Genomic DNA, 20,692 nt, shown 5'->3' on the forward strand with positions numbered 1-20,692 from the left:
GTGGAAGGGGGAGAGGAAAAGTAATACCTAATTTGTATCTGTAAATCTGCCAGTTCTGAATTTTCATTATCAGTCCATTACCAAAACTATGCATCCAAGTAGTTCTATAATTCTTGCAATCAAGACAAAGGCCGGTACTCCAAGGCTGTGTTTGATGGGCAACTAGAGCCAATGTATTGGGGATTACTCTTTACCATTGCTCCACTCAAGCAGATGCATTTGGTGGAATGACTTGAGAAATAAATAATGCCTGCAGTATCTTTTCAAAATTATATTTTCTGCAGTTTTAGCCTTGAATTTATAAATTCAAAGCAGGTAATAATAGATACAATGACAACCAACTTCCAATATGGATGATTGGAAACAACTCCTCACAACAAATGGGATCCAAAATGGCAAAATGGCGTCAGTTCTTCTGTTGTTTTCTGGATTCATATTATTGTTCCTTGATTCTCTTTCCTTTTTTTTTTTTTTTTTTTTTTTTTTTTTTCTTCTTCAGTTTTTATACTGGAATGGTTCTAGCATCAGGAATTCCTTTCCATTCAACATGAAACTCTACACATGATTCTTTACCTTAGAAGTTGGACCAAGTCATCACAAACCTACAGGAATAAGAGACAGGAGTTTCATCTTTCTTGCCATTTTTGACACATCTTTTATAAGTGTCTTGGGTTGAAAAATGTAACCAAAAATATGTATTCTATTTTCATCTGTTGAAATCTGTTGGAAGATATTGTTCTTCTCTCCTCCTGCACCCATCCCTCTCCTGCACCCATCCTCCTTTGAGGGACATCACCTGTGAATGGGCCATTCAAGGCCTCTCACATGATTGATAACATTACTTCATTCCATTGTGAGATGCTTCACTCAGTGGGAGGAGCCAAAGCCTTTCCACTGAGATAAAACCAGCAATCCCAAACAGCAAGGGAGCCTATTTCCAATGAATTCTTGGAGGAAGATCAGGTCCATCTCGCCAGCACTGGACCCTTTTTTCTACAGGATCATCTCTACTTCACAGAACAACATCTGTTACTCCAGGAGGACTTATTTGGACTGCTTCCAACACCCTGACAACAGGGTGACAGGTTGTATCTCTGACTCTGTCAGGGTTTTCTAGGACTTTTGTTTGTTTGCTTGTTTGTTTTTTGTACTACTGCATTTGTAGTTTTTTATATTCCTAGTAAACAACCGTTATTCCTATTCCCATATTTTTGCCTGAAATCTCCTAATTGCAAAATTGTAATAATTTGGAGGGAGGGGGGTTTTGCATTCTCCATTCCAAGGGAAACTCCAGTTTGCCCTGACAGATACCTGTCTTTCCTAACCAAGACAATAAGCATTCCACCAGTAATGATAAGCTTGATCCCCATTACTTTTAAGTAGCTGCATGGTTAGCATTAAAAAACCCCCCAACACTCAAAAGCAAGACTAACAATGCAATAGTTAAAAAATATTACTATTATAACTGGAAGAACAAAGGCTCTGTGAAAGAGCATAAAATTACAGAAATAGTTTTTTATAAACTCCTTCAGAAAAAAAATTGCAGTTTGGCCAGTTTTGTTTTTTTTTTAATGGGTTGTGCTAGGATTCTCTGAATATGCATTTTCATTCTTATGATATTGTCCAGCACTCACTGATCAACAGGCCTGTGCTGATTAAATGAACAATTTGAAATTCCAGGGCTGACTTCAACTAAAAATAATAGACAAAATTAACTCCAAGGCAATGTAATAATTTGGATACTTACTGACAAAACCCAGAGTTTATGTTCCCCAACCCCCCACAATAGCTTGTGGTTATATCTTTGATCAGAATTATTGTCTGTAATTTTGTAACAACTGCAGAACATAATATGTGAACTTCAGGGTAATATTCTGTGAATAATTTAATAGAAATTTTGCAAGAAAAACATCCCCACTAGTAGAAATATATATACTGCTAAAGAAGGCAGAATAAAAACCAGAACAGCCCCAGGACGTCCATTGAGAATATATATTGCACTATATCTTGGTAGGAAAATATTTTAAGCCCCTATTATTTATTCTATGCTGGTAACATTGAAGCATGAAAATAAAAATATTTAGTGTGATACCACAAAATTCTTGGAAGGTGGGCCTGTCAGCTGACTTTTACTGTAATACTTAGCACAACTGAGTTGTAAGTTTAGGCATTCAGATGCCTAAACAGATAGCTAGTGTCATGCACAGGCTTGCAAGTGTGACAAGACCAAAAGGAAGTTAACACCTTCCTGACATGACAGCTGGAAGCCAGGTGGGAGACTATAGGGTCATGAGAGATACAGAAAATTAATTTTACCACAGGAGCTTCTTCAAAGTGAGCCAACTTCACATCCAGCACATCGCCATCCTTCTCCAGCTGAATTTCTACATAAAACATCATTGATGTTATGTAGCAGGCAGTCCCACTGGGGCTAACATGAACAGTAAGTCTGAGAAAGATGAGAAAAGAAAACTTGCATATATAACAATTCTGTAACTTAAAAAAGGAAATGAGCGTAGTTTACTTGTTTGTGGGAAGAGACACCAGGGATGATTCAAAAGTAACACTTCCTTGGCTCAGCTTCTGAAAACTATACAACTAGGCATGTATTTGTGCTCTGCTATTTGCATTATCATGTTGGTCTGCTCAAAACTATTAACCTCAGTCTGCAACTTTGGGATGTAGGCATTTATGCCTTCTCTTTACCCAACAATCTCCACAAAGGACTAAACAAAATAGGTAAATACACTCCATTAGAACACTGAGCTAAGAAATAACATTGTTGATAAGCCATCCAGATGGTATTTCTTTCTGGACTTGAGGCCATGCTTGCTTATTTGCAATTATTCATAAACAAACTTACCCTTTTTGTCTGGATAAAAGTTCCAGTGTGTTCATCACAGAAAACATGGATTTCGCTGCAAAAACCAGGAATGCAATTTAATCAAACTGTAATGACCAAGAAGTAGAACCAGTATTTTCTTGCTTTAAAGAATATGATTTAGGTAATGAGAAAATAGTGTCTCTTAAATTACTTGTTATTAATGACAACTATTATGATTAATAAGTGCTGTGTTGGGTAGAAAGTATTCTCAGGCTTTAAGAATAGCTATAGCCTGAAGGCTTAGCCCAAAGATGAGTCACAAGTCTCTTGTCTCTTATTGACCTCTGTGTTTGTGCATTTGACCTCTTTGTGAAGAACATCAGTAAAGAAAGATTGGTAGATTCCACACAATATTAAAAAAATATGCTTTGAGTTATCCAATAACTCATTACCATTTAATGTCCTCTCTATCTTCTCCATGCAGGAAAGCAATAGACTGTCTGGTGCATTACTGACAGGCTTTCGAAGTGGGTTATCCTAGAACATTTGTGAAAAGAAGAGACAGAGAAAATTCCTTAAATTACTAGCTAAGAGACACAGCACACAGATGCCCCGTACAACAAACCTCTGATTGTTTTTGTCAAACAGAGTTTACCTACAATTGGAGCTATCTGTGAAATGGCACCACTGAATGGATTTGTGAAGATATTATTGTGCAGTAATTACATACCAGATGCCTTTGGAGCAAGGAGTGGCTCTCCATTCCCCTGTCTTTTGAGCTGATCACTAGATGTGTCAGCTAATTTCACTGTGAGGCTAGAGATAAACTAAGAAAATACTTGTGTTTTTATTTTAGAAAAAATCTTCCTGAGTGAATAGATCAGTAAGTGCCACAGAAGTACTTGGTTTTATTAGGATACAAGTTTCAGCTGAAGCTATTCACTTCAGTAGCAAGCAAACTTCTCCCAGTTTCTCTTCAAGCTCTTGTCTGAAAACTTCTCATACTTCACATTTCAATTAACAAAGAACACTCACTGCTGAACAGTTTTCACTTTGTTCAAATTCAGGACATTGTTTTCAAAGTAAGGCTTGAGTTAAGCATTAATAAAAAGAAGTATGGAAACAAATGGGAATTTTTATACTGTGCTCACAGCAGTTGTGCTAATCTGCTCTTTACAAAGATGATTCCTAAATTAGCTATTGGAAGGGCAGGAAGCATGGAATTATTTAAGGTATATCACAGCAGCATAAAGTCTAGATAGCAGATTTCAGACCAGTCTCTAAAATATGATATTTTCTCCCAGTCCTATAGGCAATAAATTGTCTTTGCATTCCAGGAATATGGTAATGATAATGAATGGAAAGTAACCTCAACTGGTAGACAATCAGTAGTAACTCCTGAATAGTTAAAACAATGCAACCCCCAAAGTGTTAAAATTAGGCAGAAAACTTTATAATCCATTGTCCTGAGAAAAATGGGCAGCCGGGCTATAGTAGGCACCAGGTTTTTCTGGGGATTATCTTTTGGTTGGTTTTGGATTGCATATGGGTGTTTTTGGTTGGCTGGTTTTGCTTGGTTTTGAAAGTCAAGCAATTTTTTAACTCCCTTGGAATCATACTCTTGTACCACATACCAGATACCCTCTCACCTAACCTGTGATTCTTACCATGCAAAAATAAATGAGTTTCAGAGTTTCAGTCCATGGCCTTTGTTGGTATTTTAAACGCAACTGTTCCATTAAAGCATTTATAGAAATAGCTGTCACAACACCTGAAAAACAAGTCAAAATGTTCTAAATATAATGGCATATATTTACATTGGCAACCAGAAATGCTGGAGGAGGACAAATGTAAAATCTTGCTAAGGTCATAGATGTTATGCTTCAAAGAAGGAAGTAATAAAAAATGTTTTACTTGAATTTTGCACATACAAACATCTGATTTTTGTAAGACTTTGACAGAGAAAGAGTAGGGGGAGATTTGTATAGGCACGTATTCTCAATATTAAATACAGATATGCAGCCCAATCTTGAGTTTGTTAAAAAATTAGGCTTTCTTTACCCATGCACAGTTTCCTGTGTGTATTCTTAATAAATACCAAGGCTTTGCCATGGCCTTGAGATATCCAGATACACCCACCTAGAGCTCATTAAAGCCCACTTTAATTAGAGATAAAAAAAATTAGAGATAACTTTTTATGATCAGAGTGTCAAACCATTGGAACAAGTTGCTCAAATGAGTGGTGCATGCCCCACCCCTGCAAACATTCCAGGTCAGGTGTGACAGGGCTCTAAACAACCTCTTTTATTTGAAGATGTCCCTGCTTATTGCAGGAGGGTTGGAGTAGATTGTCTTTAAGGGTCCCTTCAAACCCAAGTTATTCTGTGATTTTGCAGAGGGTAATCTCAATGCAGGGGTGCAACTTTTTTTTTTGGGGGGGGGGGGTGTGGCAAGGAACGAGAATGGGTCTGGGAGAAGGAATACATTCAGTACATCATCACCTTATAAATATTCTTTCTGGCCTTACACAGAATCCAGATGTACAAAGAAAGTTTTTTGCTGAGATGTGATACTTCCATAACCATTACTTCCATCATGAGAAAAACAGGAGTGAATTTCCTAATACATCAGTCTGAGACATGAAGGCTTCAAAGTTATCAGTAAGAAGAAATGGAGTCCTGCAACGTGCCATCCACTTTGCTCGGCCCCAAAACCAGAAGAAATATTACAAAGGGCTTCTTTGACTTAGTGGGCACAACAGCTGCAGAGATCTGGCCCCTTTGAGCCAGAGGCACTGGATGAGGAAAGAGAGACGGACTAGGAGAGGGATGTCTATACCTTTCGCATACACCAAGGAGGAATAGTGAGAAAGGTCTGTCAGCTTCTTCCTCTGCAGGGAGGATGACAGAGCAGCAACCACAGTTCCCTACAAATCAGGCCAACCAGGTGGAGGAAGGGGAAGCAGTGGACCCCAGCCAGCTCTTGCAAGCGCACTCACTGGGAACATGCCTCCACTCACCCATGCCTTCATGCTGATAGAAGTGCTGCAACCCACCCTGTGTCTCCATTCACACTGGAAGAAACCAAGACTCCTATTTGTAGCAGCTGCAACACAGCACCCATAGGTGCTCTGCAAGGCAAAAATCTTGCTTCTCAAAAAGCTGGTCCCCAAGGGTTACTGTTTGAACTTAAGGGTTGATAAGCACAGCATCATCACCTCTGCTAATTTTTACAAGAAGTACCCTGTTAGCCATGTTCTAAGCCACATCTAAGACTTTATGTCTATCCCTGTTTTTTCAGAAGGTGTAGTGTTCTCAGAGACTGAATTTAACTGGGGGACAAAGGCAGGGGGAAGTATGATAGTAACAATCACTCAGCAAAACAGGAAAGCACTCCAAAAGGGGTTTTTTTTAGTCTTGCTTTTTAGTGGAGGGAGCTAAAAAAAAAGGTATTGATAATGTTTGCATTGGCCACCTCAGGTTGCAATCTGCTTGTACATAGGAATCAGTGCACAGTGGCAGTGTGAGGTTCAAGGGTTAATCCTGGACCTTTGTACGGGCACTAGCTTGAAATGTGGTTGCTGGGGAATGTCAAGGTCTAGAGCAAGAGCATATCTCCTACATACACCCTGAGTGGCACTGTTTCAGAATACCTTACAGCAAACTCCCTGCTTTCAGCTGTTAAATGTCATGCTGCAGTGCCTGAAATCATCTCACACCACATAGAGTACTTTTGGCTTGTATGTAGAAACCTCAGTAGAAACCAAATAGTTCATTGCCCTCACTAAGATTACAGAAAAAAACCTAAGCATGGGCCTAGGAATCCCAGGATTAGTATATGTCAAAAAGTGGTATTTGTCTCCAGACAGGTGTCAAGCATACTAGTTAGAAAAAGTCAATGCACCTGCGTGAGTTAAATATATTTGCATTTCAGCTTTTACAAAGGAGGTGAAATGTGATCAAGTAAAATGATGATGTAATTCCAAACTTGTGGTAAATCACACTTCTGTAAAATTATTCGTTTATTGTATGGTATTAGATATTAATTTACTTTTTAACCTGCCATTAGCAATGACCATAGCTATAATCATGAGCTTTACCTGTTAATTGGTCCATGAATTTAAAATGTTTTCATCATTTCTAGGGAGTCATTTTAGCTTAGGTTTGTTTGAACAATCTATTGAAATGTTTTCTGCTGATCAAGAACATGTACTATGGCCCAAGTAAAGTGGGTTGCCTCGGTCCAGATCATAGGAATGGATATATGCAAATATGACATACCACAACTTGGTAGTGTTTAATATTTTTGTGGCATTTTTCATAAATATTTGTCCAGAGCTCTTTGGAGTCTCTGTGATCTTGACAGTAACTCCAGTGGCTTGATCATGTCCTGAATAAGCAGAAAAGTAAATTATTTGCTGGCTATCTTGAAGGGAACACTTCCACTTTAACAGAAGGAAACATGCTATGGCTTACCTCGTCTGCATAATAGCTGTTCTGCAAATTAACAGAGGACTTCAAGTTTAATTAGTCACAGTACAGTATGGCTGATAAGCCTAAAACACACTAACTTTTAAACAAAAAAGTCTTTTCCATTCTGCTCAAATGTACGTATTTAGGTAAATGAATTTGCAACATTTTTCCAGGATAGAAATAGTGTCTTCATAACAAGACAAATATTCCAAGACAACTATTAGCCTTCACATAAAATTGTGGGATTGGAAAAAAATTTCATGAGAAAGAGAAGCTTAAGCATTGTCAGAAAGGTCCTCAGAATAAGGTGCTGTTCCAGTATTCAGAACTGTCATATCAAATTACTGCACTCAAGAGAAGAGTTAAGAGTGATGAATAATTTAAAATGTTCTAATTATAGCTTCTCAGGCATATGAAATACACAAACGTTTAACTGGGTCAGCTCATGGAATAAAAAAGAAAACAAAAACTGGACATGCATTATCATGAGTATAGAAAATAATCAGAATTACTTCCTGAATCCTGGATGCCCACCTGCTCTGGATTACTTTCTCTTTGACTGTTCATCAAAAACTACTGCTTAAAGCATCTTTCATGTGCACAGTTACTTAATAAGTTGTCCCCAGATTAAATCCTCTTTTGCTCTCAAATAATTGCAGGTTATCTTATTACTTTTTAAAGGGTAAAATGGGTATGCTTCTTCAAGCATCTTTTAAGAAATTATTATTAGTCCTTGGTTGATTTTTTTCATGGTTGTCTGCATCTTGCTAAATTCCTGACTCTGTAATGTGCTTCACAATGCATGGCCTGGGCAGATAGTGTTCCATATGAAAATATATTTTTTTAATTTCATAGTTCTAATATTTCTGATGATTTTTCCATTTCATTGAAGGGTAATTTGTTTTTCTGAGAAAGAATCAACATATTTCTCATTCATATTCTTGCATGAATTCAATTTTTTTTTCAGTGAAGATACTCTAGATTTATTATAGAACATAAGAAACCTTGGCTTACTGTTGACATATTTTAGTGACATCATTTTGGAAAATATTCCAAGTATTCCGTAATCAGTGCAATATTGTTGGGGATTTTTGTTTCTGGTTTCTTTTGGCATCCTGGGGGTTGCCTTTTTTTTTTTTTTTTTTTTTTTTTTTTAATCTTGTATCTAGTCTTCATTCTTTTTCATCTAAAAAATAAAATCAAAATAAATCACCAGCAATATATCTTCTCTGGCCTGCATCCAGCATGTTATTGGAATTGCATCTTTCCAGAAGCCCTCACCTGAACTGCTGACCAGAGAAAACAACAGCTACTTAACAGACCACAGTAAGTTTAATACAGAATTGGGTCCTGAGGCAGTCTGTGAAAACCAGTAGTTCCAGTTAAAACTGCAGGATGTGTAAGAGATGTTACTGTAATTATGAGGTCAGACCTAAAACTGTATTGTATCACAAAACGCCATGGGATTTTAGAGTGATCAGCAGTGACAGAGCTATAAAATGGGTGTGTAACTGGAACATGAATCAGTGTTTACAAAAAATGATGAGCATTCAGACAATTCCTTTGTCTATCCTAGGTACTCTTCCATCTAAGGCAGGATGGAAGTGCTGCTTAACTTTTATGACCTAGAGCTTAGTCTAATACAGTCTATGGTTTATGGCTTTACAACCCCTAAAAACTACAGTATGTTTTGTCATCTTTACTTCAGTCTCTACATCATCTCCACAGTTATGGAATGTGAATATTTAGCTCCTGAGAGTCATATCAGAATGTTGGTGGCTGCATTTTATTTCACTACAGCCATATAGACTGAGCCAGTTTTACTTCATGACTTACTGAATAGCACTTCTGGCACTTAGTTTGAGACATTTAACATTGGCAGGCCTTGAATGTTTCCTGCTCCTTCACTGAAAATTATTATGATTCTTCAAAGCCAAAAGCTGTATCAGATAAAGATCAAAAAAACAGATTCATAGCAAATTACCATGGATGTAGAAACACATTGACAAAGACAGGGCATATCTTTTCCTCATCGTCAAGATATGGCTAACATTTGATTTCTGCCTGGCATTAACATTATAATCTCCAAGTAGTTCTTGTCTAAATCTTTTCCCAAAGGCCCTAGATCCATGTGACCACAATTTAAATAACCTCATGAACGAACATGCGAAGGCTGCCTTCATGTGTGTGCATTTGCTCTTTGCAGGGTTTCATAGGACACTGTGATTGCTCTTCATAACTGAACACTTGTTGCTTTTTCTACATCTCTTATCTTCTTAAGAGTCCTCTGATAATTTTTATAACTAAAATCAGGTGTTGCACCATCATTCATGTTCTTTACTGACACCAGTCAGCATGAAATCAATGGAACCCATCACTTGAGAGCTGCCACAGCTCTCCTTGAAGAGAGACATAAAGTGAATGTAGCTGACACATAATCTGCACAAAATGGCAAAATTAGTAATGCTGATACTATGCTGAAGGTCTACATTGAAAATGTTACTGGTAGAAGATGGAGGTGGAGAAGGAGGGAAGGAGCAGGAGCTAAGAATTAGTTGAGGAGCTGAAAATAATGATGAGCACTGAGATCACTGAGGTAGAGAAAACTTGTAATACAGAAAGATAATAATTGTGCTTAAAGGAGCTTTCCACCTGTATGTCTCAAAGCTAACCACATAGGAGCCAGCTTATTACCTTGTTTTTCCAGACTGGGATGCAGAGAGATGGGAAGATGAAGTGACTCCTGAAACGCTGGCCACAGAACTAGAAACCAGACTACAATTTACCTGACTCAACTCTAGCACATCCCCATTAGAATAAAGAATGAAAACAGCAATGAAAGAAAGAGGTGGAGAAAGGGACTAGAAAATCACAAGAAAAAGACATGGGAAAAAACATAAGTATGAAACCATATAAAGTACGAAAAACAGATTTAATAGGAAAAAGGGATATGAAAACCAGAAAATAAATAAAAAGGAAGATTAAATAACTATATAGACAACACTATAATTTGAAAATTATACAAAATTTTGTGTTATTTTAATAACAGAAAAGTGAGATGAGTTTAGGTCTACTTTGAGCTATTTTAAACCAACATTAGTTTGGAGAAGATTGTTCAGCTTAAGGGTTCTGATTGAATATATATAAGGGTGTGCATTATATAACATGCAGACTAAAAAAAGAAACAGCACTCAGTGGCAAATACTGATTTCAATAAAATAGCATGTGGGAGGGATACATTTTGCAGGAAAGGCAATACGATAAAGGAGCTCAATCCCAACAAAAGCCAATTGAAGAAATTACAGCAGTGCCATAGACAGGAACTCCATATAAAGTACACATTTTACATCATTCTATGTTGGTTAAACAATTTGACACTGCTTTTCATATCTTATGTTTTAAAATTGAAGTTAATTAAACTATGAAGACTTGTTATAAATACATGCAATATACATCCAATTATACATTTTAATGCTTTTATATTTTTAGACACTTGGTAATTCCTTAATTATGTTTTTAAAAATGTTTTTGTCCATTCTTGTATATTACAAACCAACTTTGCCGTAACCATCAACTCTCAGATTTCCAGACTCCTAGTCACCTACTAGAACGATATAATTTGTCCTAGCTCTGTTGAATGACAAGATGAATGACTGCAAACTCATCATTACTCATGAATTCCTTGTTATTCAAGTCACTTAACCTCACTTTCTCCATATGGATGATGCATTTGGGGATGAACCTTTTCAAACTGGTAAGAAAGCTGTAAGTGTTAAGAACCATGACTAGCTCAGATGGAGTACTGAGAATATTGTCATTTGGACAGCTAATAGAGTTAATGAAACACAAGTGTCTCATTACACAAAATCTTATTACAGTCATCTCACTATGGGATTTTTAGGGTGTATGTATTTGTTTGCAATTGTAGGGATACACGTGTGACAGGTTAGAAGGCAGTCACAGATGATGTGAAGCTTCTGGAAAGCTGATAGCTCAAGATGTCCTTGCATTCAGCAAGAATAGGAGGAACAGCTGTCCACACAACCTCTGTGTGTATGTTGATTTGTAGCACTCAGAATCTGTACTGCATTGCATATTTATTTATCTGTGCACACCACACAAACATTCCCCAGTTTGTATGTGCTGAAAAAAGCATAAAGAAAGACTGTGCCTACAGAGCTCAACCTCTAATTGTAAAAGGCAGATAAAAGCTGGAATGGGAAATGGGGGGACTGGCCAAGATAAGAGCAAATTAGTGAAACTGTGAGGATATGCTGTAGTTTAACCCCACTTGGCAACTAAGTACCTTGCAGCCCTTCGCTCACTCCCCTGAAGCAGGGTGGGGGGAGAGTAGGGGAAACAGAAGGTGAGAAGGCTCGAGGGTTGAGATAAAGACAGTTTAATAGGGAAAGCAAGAGCCACGCGCTGCAAGCAAAGGAAAACAAGAAATTAATTCACCACTTCCCATGGGCAGGCAGGTGTTCAGCCACCTCCAGCACAGCAGAGCTCCACCCTGTGTTACTTGGGAAGAGAAGCGCCATCACTCCAAATGTCCCCCCTCTTCCTTCTTCTTCTCCTCCCACTTTTTATTGCTGAGCATGACACCATATGGTATGGGTCATACAGCACATCCCTTTGGTCAGTTGTGGCCAGCTGTCCCAGCTGTGTCCCCTCCCAGCTTCTTGTGCACCCCCGGTCTCCTCCCTGTTGAGACAGTGTGAGAAAAGAAAAGGCCTTGAGGCTGTACAAGCACTGCTAAGCAGTAACTAAAACATCCCTGTGTTATCTACAGTGTTTCCAGCAAAAATCCCAAGCATAGCCCCACACGATCTACTGCAAAGAAAATCAACTCTACCTCAGCCAAAACCAGCACAGAGTAGATCTAAGATTATATGAATTGCAAACCAATAGTCTGTCACTTAAGACCTGGAGGTGTACTGCCTAAGAGTAGGCACGAAAATAAGCTTTGTCACATGATATTTTCCTGCTAGTTTTCAGAGACAGACGGGTACACTCAGAGGGAGACCTGACGACTCTCCCACCAGTAGATGCACCACTGCCTCAAGGCAGCCATCACTCTCTCTTCTTGTGTAAAGTGGGAGCTATGTCCCAAATCTGCCCTTGGGCATGCCAGTTATATACCTCAAGAGTAGTAGGTCCTTAAAACCTGACTATCCCTTACATAAAAGCACAGAAAAGCACACAAAGTTACAAACTTGAGAAATATGTTCATAATTAGCAAGTAATTGTTTGGCATATTCTTCATTCATTGTTACTTATGTTTTCTCACAACCAGTACAAACTGAAGGTGGGTAAAATCTAGCTCTTTCCTTTTATTGGGAGGGTGATTCTCCTCAGAATACATGTGGATTTGGGCTAGGTGATTTCTTTTCAACTGGCCTGCTATTTAGAAATTTCATTAATTCACAAACACATTTTATGCATCCTTACACATCGGTAATAAAATGTTGTCTAATAAATTTTAATACAGTTGTGCCACCAGACTAAAAGAGAAGAAATTAACCATAATACCAGGAAATCCTACCTCCAAGTATTGATTTCAGTTCAGCAATACCTGACATACCCACAGACCCAGCAGATGCCAGGGATGTTTTCTTTTTTGTCCTTTCGAAAAATTAAGTCTCTCTCACCCTGGAAGATTTATTGAGCACTTGAAGGAAGAATGGATGTTTTATGCATGGTAAGATGGTTTTCCGAAGAATGTGGTTCATTTATTCATGTCAACAGAAATCTAAGATAAAATTGCAGTGTTAAATTATGCATACTTTAAATATAAATTGTGTGCTACTAAATGTGTGCTAAAGTAAAGCGATCCAGTATTTTTTGTTCTGTGGGAATGGAAGTTGCACATCAATGTTTTTCCCAAAGGTTTGGACATGTTCTGTCTGACGTGTCCACGGTATCTTTAGCTTTTTTAAATAAATGAAACCTTTGGCAGTTGATTTCTTAGTTGTATTAAGGTACATTACGCAAGTACTACTAGCACACAATTAATTACATCTCTACCTAGTTCTTCTTCATAATTTTTTCCTTCAAGAATTTTATATGCAGAGCTGTACTGGCACATATGCTAATACATAACAAAGGACATTCATTACCTACACCCTTTATACTCACATTGCAAATGTCTACTACACTGCCTGTATGGTTTTAGGTACCTGTTGTAGCATTTAAACACCAGAGAGCAGTTCAAACCTCTTGTTGCCCTGGGCTGCGAACCCTAAGTTCTTACATGGTTAGTGGAGTGAAGTAGTTGCAATACCTCCTCTGACTAAGTTGCTCTTTTACACTGAGGAGCCAGAGTCATGCTGTAAACGATGCCAGGTGCTCCAGAGATGCTCTCACTATGGCCAGTTGTTAGTAATTGAATAGGAATTATTAATGTAGTGCATTTTCATGGAAATACTTTTAGTTTTGGGAAAAAGAGCTCATTTTTTTCCCACTTGATTTAGGTAAGATGACAGGGGACACATCCAAGCAAAAAAATGAAGGGTACACTATAAACTGTTTTTTATTGCATTACAACATGCAGTTTGGGCCACAAAACAAAACTTCAAAACAATAATCTTTGCCTTAAGATAGCTGTAAAGAGAGATTAAAAAGGACAAAGACCACATTCATTAACAAGCAGCATGGTGCAAAATGGGGATGAAGTCCCTCCCACTGTAAAGTGAAGAGCAAGTTCAAGACCACCTGATGAAACTGAATAGCCACAAGTCTGAGGGGCCTGATGAGATGCATCCCAGGGTCCTGAGGGAAATGATTGATGTTGTTGCCAAGCTACTCTACACCATATTTGGAAAACCCTGTCAGTCAGGTGAAGTCCTCAGTGACTGGAAAAAGGGAAACATCATTCCTGTTTTTAAAAAGGGCTGAAAGGAAGACCCAGAAAAGTACATACCGGAGATCCAGGGAACTATATACCAAAGACCTTCCTTTCCATGAGAAGACTGTGGAGCAGATACTCAAGGAACAGTGTTAAGCAACTACAAGACAAAGAGATGATCCAAGACAGCCAGCATGGCTTCACTAAGGGCAAATCACGCCTGACCACTCTGGTGGCCTTCCATGATGGAGTGACAGCAACAGTCGACAAGGGAAGACTGACAGATGTCAGCTACCTAGACTTGTAAGTACTTCCGTTAGGCAGTCCCACATGACATCCTTATCTCCAAACTGAAGACATGGATTTGATGGGTGGAATGTTCAGTGGATAAGGAATTGGCTGGATGGGTGAAGGCAGAGTTTTGGCCAACACTCTTATGTCCAGGTGGACACTGGTGATGAGTTGTGTCCCTCAGGGGCCCATCTTGGTACCAGGACTCTTTAATACCTTTATCAATGACACTGTCAGTGGGATTGAATGCACCCCAGCAAATCTGCAGACCCATGAAGCTGAGTGGTGCAGTTCGCACAACAGAAGGAAGAGATCCTATCCAGGTGGACAAGCTTGAGAAGTGGGCTCGCAGGAACCTCAAGCTCAACAAATCCAGGTGCAAAGCACTGCACCTGGGTCGGGGCATTGCCAGATGTGAGTGCAGACTGGAAGAACCTGTTGAGAGCAACCATGCTGAGAAGGACTTAGAGAGTTCACTTGCAGCGCAAAAGGCAAATGGTATCCTGGGCTGTATCAAAAGAGGGGTGGCCAGCAAAGCAAGGTAGGTGATTGTCCCCCTCTACCCTGCCCTCATGGGACCCCAAGTGGAGTGCTGTGTCCAGGTATGTAGTCCTTAGGACAAGAAAGATGTGGATCTGTTAGAGAGAGTCCAGAAGAGGCCACGAAAATGGTCAGAGGACTGAAGCATCTCTCCTAAAATGACAGGCTGAGAGAACTGTTTGAGGTTGTTCAGCCTGGAGAAGAGATAGTTTTGGCAAGAGCTCACTGAGGCCTTCCAGTACCTAAAGGGTAGAAATAGCAATGTCTTATATGGGCATATTAGTGATAGAACAAGGGGGAAATTGTTATAAACTAAGAAATCGGATTTAAATTAGATTTTAGGAAGAAATTCTTTATTTTGAGGGTGGTGAGGCACTGGAACAGGTTGCCTAGAGATGTTGTGGACAGCTCATCCCTGGAAGTGTTAAAGGCCAGGCTGGATGGGGCTCTGAGCAACATGGTCCAGTGGGTGTCATCCTTGCCTCTGACAGGGGGTTTGGAAATAGATGATCTTTAGGGTCTCTTCCAACCCAAACCATTCAATGCAAAGAGGCATTTCCAGAGAGTGAAACAGCTGCTACCAACACTGTATGTCTTGCAGGGCAAAAGTTATTTTGGACTAGCTCTAGTACTGAAGGAATAAGGAACTACTAGATTATTATGTTATGGTTGTAGGAGACATGTACACATGTACACAACAGGACTCACCAAGATCATGTGACAAACAGCAAAGATTTATTCATGGTTGCCATCTTTTATAAGGGGGTTCAAAATTCCTGGGCTTGAATAACTGATTGGTCAAGGTTTCACCACCGCCCAGCTCCCTGGCCAATGATACATCTGCATTCAGGATTGAATGGGAGTGGCTGGGGTCTCCTGTTTGAGTTTGAATCCTACCTATCCTTGCCTCACCCAGGCACTTTTTTACTTCTAGGCTGGTCGAGTTTGGGGGTCTGTTATGGCCAAGTTTATCTTTGCCATAACAGACGAGCTGCAGTCATGACATTAAATGGCTGCACAAATCAGTATTAATGAGACCTTAACTAAGACTCACCCACTCTTGCAATGGAAAGGTTCTGGAATAAGTTATAAAAGGCAATACAGCACAGAGATGCTCAAAGGGCTGCAGAAGCTGCGCCAGGACTTCTTGAGGACTCCTGAATCATTATTTGTACAGAATCATGCAAAGACTCTTCCAACCTTTTCATGGTCTCATGAAAAGTCTAATCATAGATACCATGAAAACATTTCCCTGTCATGAAATACCAAAAATGTTTTGTGTTTTATTTGGACATTTGGTTGACTCAGCGTTACTAGCTTTCCTTTCCTCTTGTCCTTTTTTCCTGCCCTCTCCATTTAACAGAATCCAACATTTATTTGTGTAAATGGATGTATTTTGATATTTTAATCAGAATTAATTGCATCTGAATTTCTATGAGTTTCTCAAACTCTACAGAATTTGCAAAAAATTAGCTCATACTGAAATGTGAGGCCAACAAAACTAAATTCTAGAGGAATAGGTACTAAACACTGGCTAAATGACGTCAAAATGTCAAAAATTTCAGAAAACAGAGCACAGAGAACAACAATGAAAATTTCATACCGAACCTGCTTTGCAAGCAAAGTGCAATGGCTCCTTGAGGTGAACACCAAGGTCAAAGTTTTCCATCTGAGGTGATAAAATCTGGAATTTCTAGACTTGGAAACTACCTTCAGCCAAGCAATTATGTGGAGGACAGGATGCTTCAAAACAATTTGTATTGTCTGTGAACGGTTGCAGTGTGGAAAACAAAGCCACACACTGAGTAGTCAGTTTTGATATAAGCATATTATGCTTAGGTTTCATTACGTCACTTACATAACGAGTTTAAATCATGTTGTGCTTGCACAAAGCTCCCCTTTATGTCCACAATTTAACAGTAAAAGATACCGTTGTTGAGGCACTCTTGTTATTATTATTTGTATGACTGTAATTAACATGGAAGCTCTCCTATCTCCCTGTTCTGTTTGGCATCTATAAAATCCTCTATGCATGGAGTGGTCGGTTACTAAAAAAAAAAACCCAAAAATCCCAAAACTCATAAGAGACTCACTGCTTCATTTTCCCTTCTGCCAGTGATCATTTTCCTTCAGCTCAGTATATTAAATGCTTTTTCAGCTTACACTTGTGGTCTGAGGAAAGCGCCACTAAAAATAATTGCGTTTATAAACCTAGCGACAGATGTCGGGAATTTATCTCCTTACCATGGCAGGACACGCCTCCTTTACTCTCCAGATGGGGGATTAGCTGGGGGGAAGGAGGGACAGACATCGAGCTACAAAGTTTTCTCACTATCTCCCTTAAGAGTTTCGGCTGAAACAAAGGAGGAGAAGCAGGAAAGACAGGCAGGTGTCGTTTGAGGCTCGCAGTTGCGGTGCCGTGGGACAGGCAGGACACGGCCCCCGCCGGACTGACCCGCCCGGGGAAGGCGCCGGCCCCGCCCCGCCCATTACCCGCCCCCACTGCGCCCCGCCCGGCCCGGCCCGGCCCCGCACGCGCCTCAGACGGAAGCAGCCGCCCGCTTCCGGCACCGGGGCCGCCCGCGCGCGCACCGGCAACCCGGGCCCGGCCGTGCCGCCCCGCTGCGCCTGCGCGCCTCGGCGCCCGACACGGCTCCCCGCCCGCGGAGCGGGGGCGGCGGGGCCACGCCCGGTGACGACGCTGCGGCCCCTGCGGCGGCGCTCCCGCCCTCCGCCCCGGGCCGCGCGCGCCGCCGGCCGTGCGCGCGGGGGCGGTGCCAGGGCCTCACCTCGCGCGCCCCGCCCCTCCCCGCGCGCTCCTCGGGCGGGCAGCGGAGCGCGCGCCGACGGCACCACCGCCGCAGGTGAGCCGGGGGCGCGCGGGCCGGGCCGGGAGGAAGCCGCCGCCACCGGGGCTGGGGCCGGGGGAAACGCAGGGAACGACTCCGCCCGCGCCGGGGAAGCTCTCCGGCGGGGGGGGGGGGAACCGCCGTGCGGGCGGGGGCTTACGGCGGCTCCGCGCCCGCCGCTCTGCGTCGCCCGGGGATTGGTGTCGGGGTGCGGCTGCCGCCCCCCGGCCGGCGGTGTGCGCTTGCCGGCCCCACCCCGGGTGTGGGGACGGGCGGGCGGCGCCCCGAGCCTCCTGCGGGGACCCGGTGGCCGCTCCCTGAAGGTTACGGGCGTCGACCTTGGGGACCTCCGGGCGCGGGGAACAGCGGGGAGGGGCGGTGGGGCTGCGGCGGGGTCCGGCCGCCTGTTGCGGCGGGGGGTGGGTGCCGGTCCCCGGGCTGCGGGCGGCGGCGGGCGCCGCCCGTACCTGCGGAGGGCGGGGCGCGGCCGCGGCTGCACCCCGAACAAAGGGGCCGCGCCCCGGGGCTGGCAGGGAAGGGGCTCGGGGCGCTCGCCCACCGGCCCGATGTCGATTCCTGCCCCGGCCAAGTGCCGGAGACCCTGTGTGTGTATGTGGACGCTGCGGTTTTAGGCTGACTAAGAGCAGGGTTTCTGTAACATTTAATTGCTGCCCGCTTTCATGTGCTGGGCTTTTCTGTAGTTGCTCGTAGCTAGAGCTTGTGTTTGCTTGTAACACAAGGGAGAAATACGAAGTACGCTATTAAGTTCTCCAAACGGAAGAACCTTTCGATGCTCACCTATTTGGTTAGGTAAGCGATTTGGTGTTTGCTTTTGGGTTTCTTTTAAATGGAAGCTAATAGCTTCAGCTCCTTCCCCTTAATCGGGTGTTTAAAATGAAAATGTTAAGTGGGCCATACCTGTCCCAAGAGTCACCTGGAGAGCGATATGTGTGTCTGTTTTGTAGCATCCCCAAACCGTCCTGGCAGAAAGGTTGCCCAAATGTGGTTTTTTCCCATTAAAAGTGACCCTAATGTTTCATTTACTTGCGTTTCTGGTTCTTATTGGAAAGCGACTTGCATTCTGCACTGCAAAACATTGCACTTCAAAAGTGGAAGCGATACATGCCTTTGCTGGGGTCTGGGGATAGTTTTATGTTCAGACCTCTCCATAACCTATCAGTTGTTCTTGGTCTTTTTCACGGAAAGTTAAACTGAAAAGAGAGGGTCTCCTGAGAGAGGGTTTGGACTGGGAGAAGATACTGCTCTTCTGTTAGTTTACAGGATAATTAATAGTGATTATAACTGGATTCTTAATTTAAAATCCTCTTCTTTTCAGCTAATTTATTAATCTAATAGTATGTACCTCAACATTTAAGGCCTGGGAAACTGTGAGCATTCTTAATAGAATGAAGAACACATGCTTGATGTGTCAAACTCTGATGCAGATTTAAATCTTTCAGTCTGTGCTTGTGTGACAAACATTTTTTGTGGGAGCCTCCAAATGGCAGAAATTTTAGGGATTGATAGTCCTAGACTTTTCTGTAGAAATAGGAGAATATGACGTAGTGTTGTACAAAAAGATCAAAAAAAGCCTTCAGTCCACTGTATGAGAGGTCAGCTGTGAGGTTAAATAAGCTGTGATGCTAGATAGTGAATGTACTCCTTCATTATTGCTATTCCTTTATCTCAATCTTTGCTTTTTGGTGCTATTTTGAATTTGAGGAAGGGAAATATTTCAAACAGTCTAAGATGAAGTATTAAAGTGTTTTCTGTAGTGTGTTCTGACAGTGTTGTAATAATGTGGGTTTTTTGTTTTTGTGGGATTTTTGTTTGTTTGTTTGGGGGTTTTTTTGGTGTTTTTTGTTGTTGTTGTTGGGGTTTGTTGTTGTTTTTTGGGGTTTTTGGTGGGGGTTTTTTTGTTTTTTCTGTGTTTGTTTGTTTTGTGGTTTTTTTGTTTTGTTTTTGGCTTTTTGTTTGTTTGTTTGTTTGTTGGCCTTGAGGAGAGAATTTTTAGCCATGAAAGTGAAAACTGGAATGTCCTAGCTGTGCATTGTTTTTAATCTCTGTCACCTAAGGTCACATACTCTTTAGATAAATAACCCATAGAAATAGTAGGACATTGAGGGGAAGGGATGGGCACAGGGGAGCGGGGCAGGGAGACGTGGCTGTGAGGATAAGGCAGTGCTGGATAAAGGTGACCAAGGAGAAGCACAAGACTGCTGAATAAGTGTAGTTGGAGACGTTGCAGTGGTCCGTGCGTTCAGACTGACTTCCACTCATAAGAGTGGTTGTGTTCTTAACCTCAGTTACTAAGTCATTCACTGACATCCCTGTACCTACTTTTTCTGAGGGATTACCCTGAAACAGAGGTATTCCATCTAAGAAGTGGTTTTGCTCCTGTTAAATTTTAAGTGTATCTGACTTGGAAGAAGATGATTGCTGAGGCAAAAGATGCTGTTGTCTTAGGAAGTGATACATGGCAGTCTCTGATATCAAAGGATACTGTAGATACAGTGTCTTGTATAAAAAGTTGTTTAGGCACTTGTCCTAGATTACAATATAAGATGTGCCCAAAGTATGTACTCTATCACCATCTTCAGAGTTGTTGAAACTAGGTAGGGCAGTGTTTCCATTGCCCCCTCCCTCTGAACTGTCTTCTGTTAATGAGCCATCAAGGCCTTGCCCCATGACTCATCAGTAACTCCCTCTGGGAGCTGTCTCTGTTTAATGGGCAATCAAGGACCCACTGCATGACTCCTAGAATGATATAATTCCATTGTGAGATGCTCTGCTCAGGGGGAGGAGCCAAGCATTCCCACCTGGATATAATCTGGAATTTGGGACAGCACGGAGGGCCCTTGCCCACTGG

The 20,692-nt window shown here is 41.4% G+C and overlaps 2 protein-coding genes across 2 annotated transcripts in view; one reads left to right on the forward strand and one right to left on the reverse strand.

The window, feature by feature from the left end:
* LOC134554553 (mediator of RNA polymerase II transcription subunit 1-like) overlaps positions 1-17,442 on the reverse strand; it is a 28,175-nt gene extending 10,733 nt beyond the window's left edge. Inside the window, exons 1-6 of the mRNA XM_063405176.1 lie at positions 17,219-17,442; positions 4,492-4,595; positions 3,277-3,361; positions 2,864-2,918; positions 2,317-2,449; positions 574-602 (exon numbers count right to left, since the gene is read on the reverse strand). Of these exons, the coding sequence (XP_063261246.1) occupies positions 574-602; positions 2,317-2,449; positions 2,864-2,918; positions 3,277-3,361; positions 4,492-4,595; positions 17,219-17,285 (473 nt within the window). The 5' untranslated portion in view covers positions 17,286-17,442. The remainder of the gene's footprint in view (positions 1-573; positions 603-2,316; positions 2,450-2,863; positions 2,919-3,276; positions 3,362-4,491; positions 4,596-17,218) is intronic.
* A 107-nt stretch (positions 17,443-17,549) lies between these two features.
* RALA (RAS like proto-oncogene A) overlaps positions 17,550-20,692 on the forward strand; it is a 31,132-nt gene continuing 27,989 nt past the window's right edge. Inside the window, exon 1 of the mRNA XM_063405190.1 lies at positions 17,550-17,838. The gene's annotated coding sequence lies outside the window, so the exon portion shown is untranslated. The remainder of the gene's footprint in view (positions 17,839-20,692) is intronic.

Source organism: Prinia subflava, chromosome 1 (assembly GCF_021018805.1).
Source record: "Prinia subflava isolate CZ2003 ecotype Zambia chromosome 1, Cam_Psub_1.2, whole genome shotgun sequence".
Taxonomy (NCBI): Eukaryota; Metazoa; Chordata; class Aves; order Passeriformes; family Cisticolidae; genus Prinia; species Prinia subflava.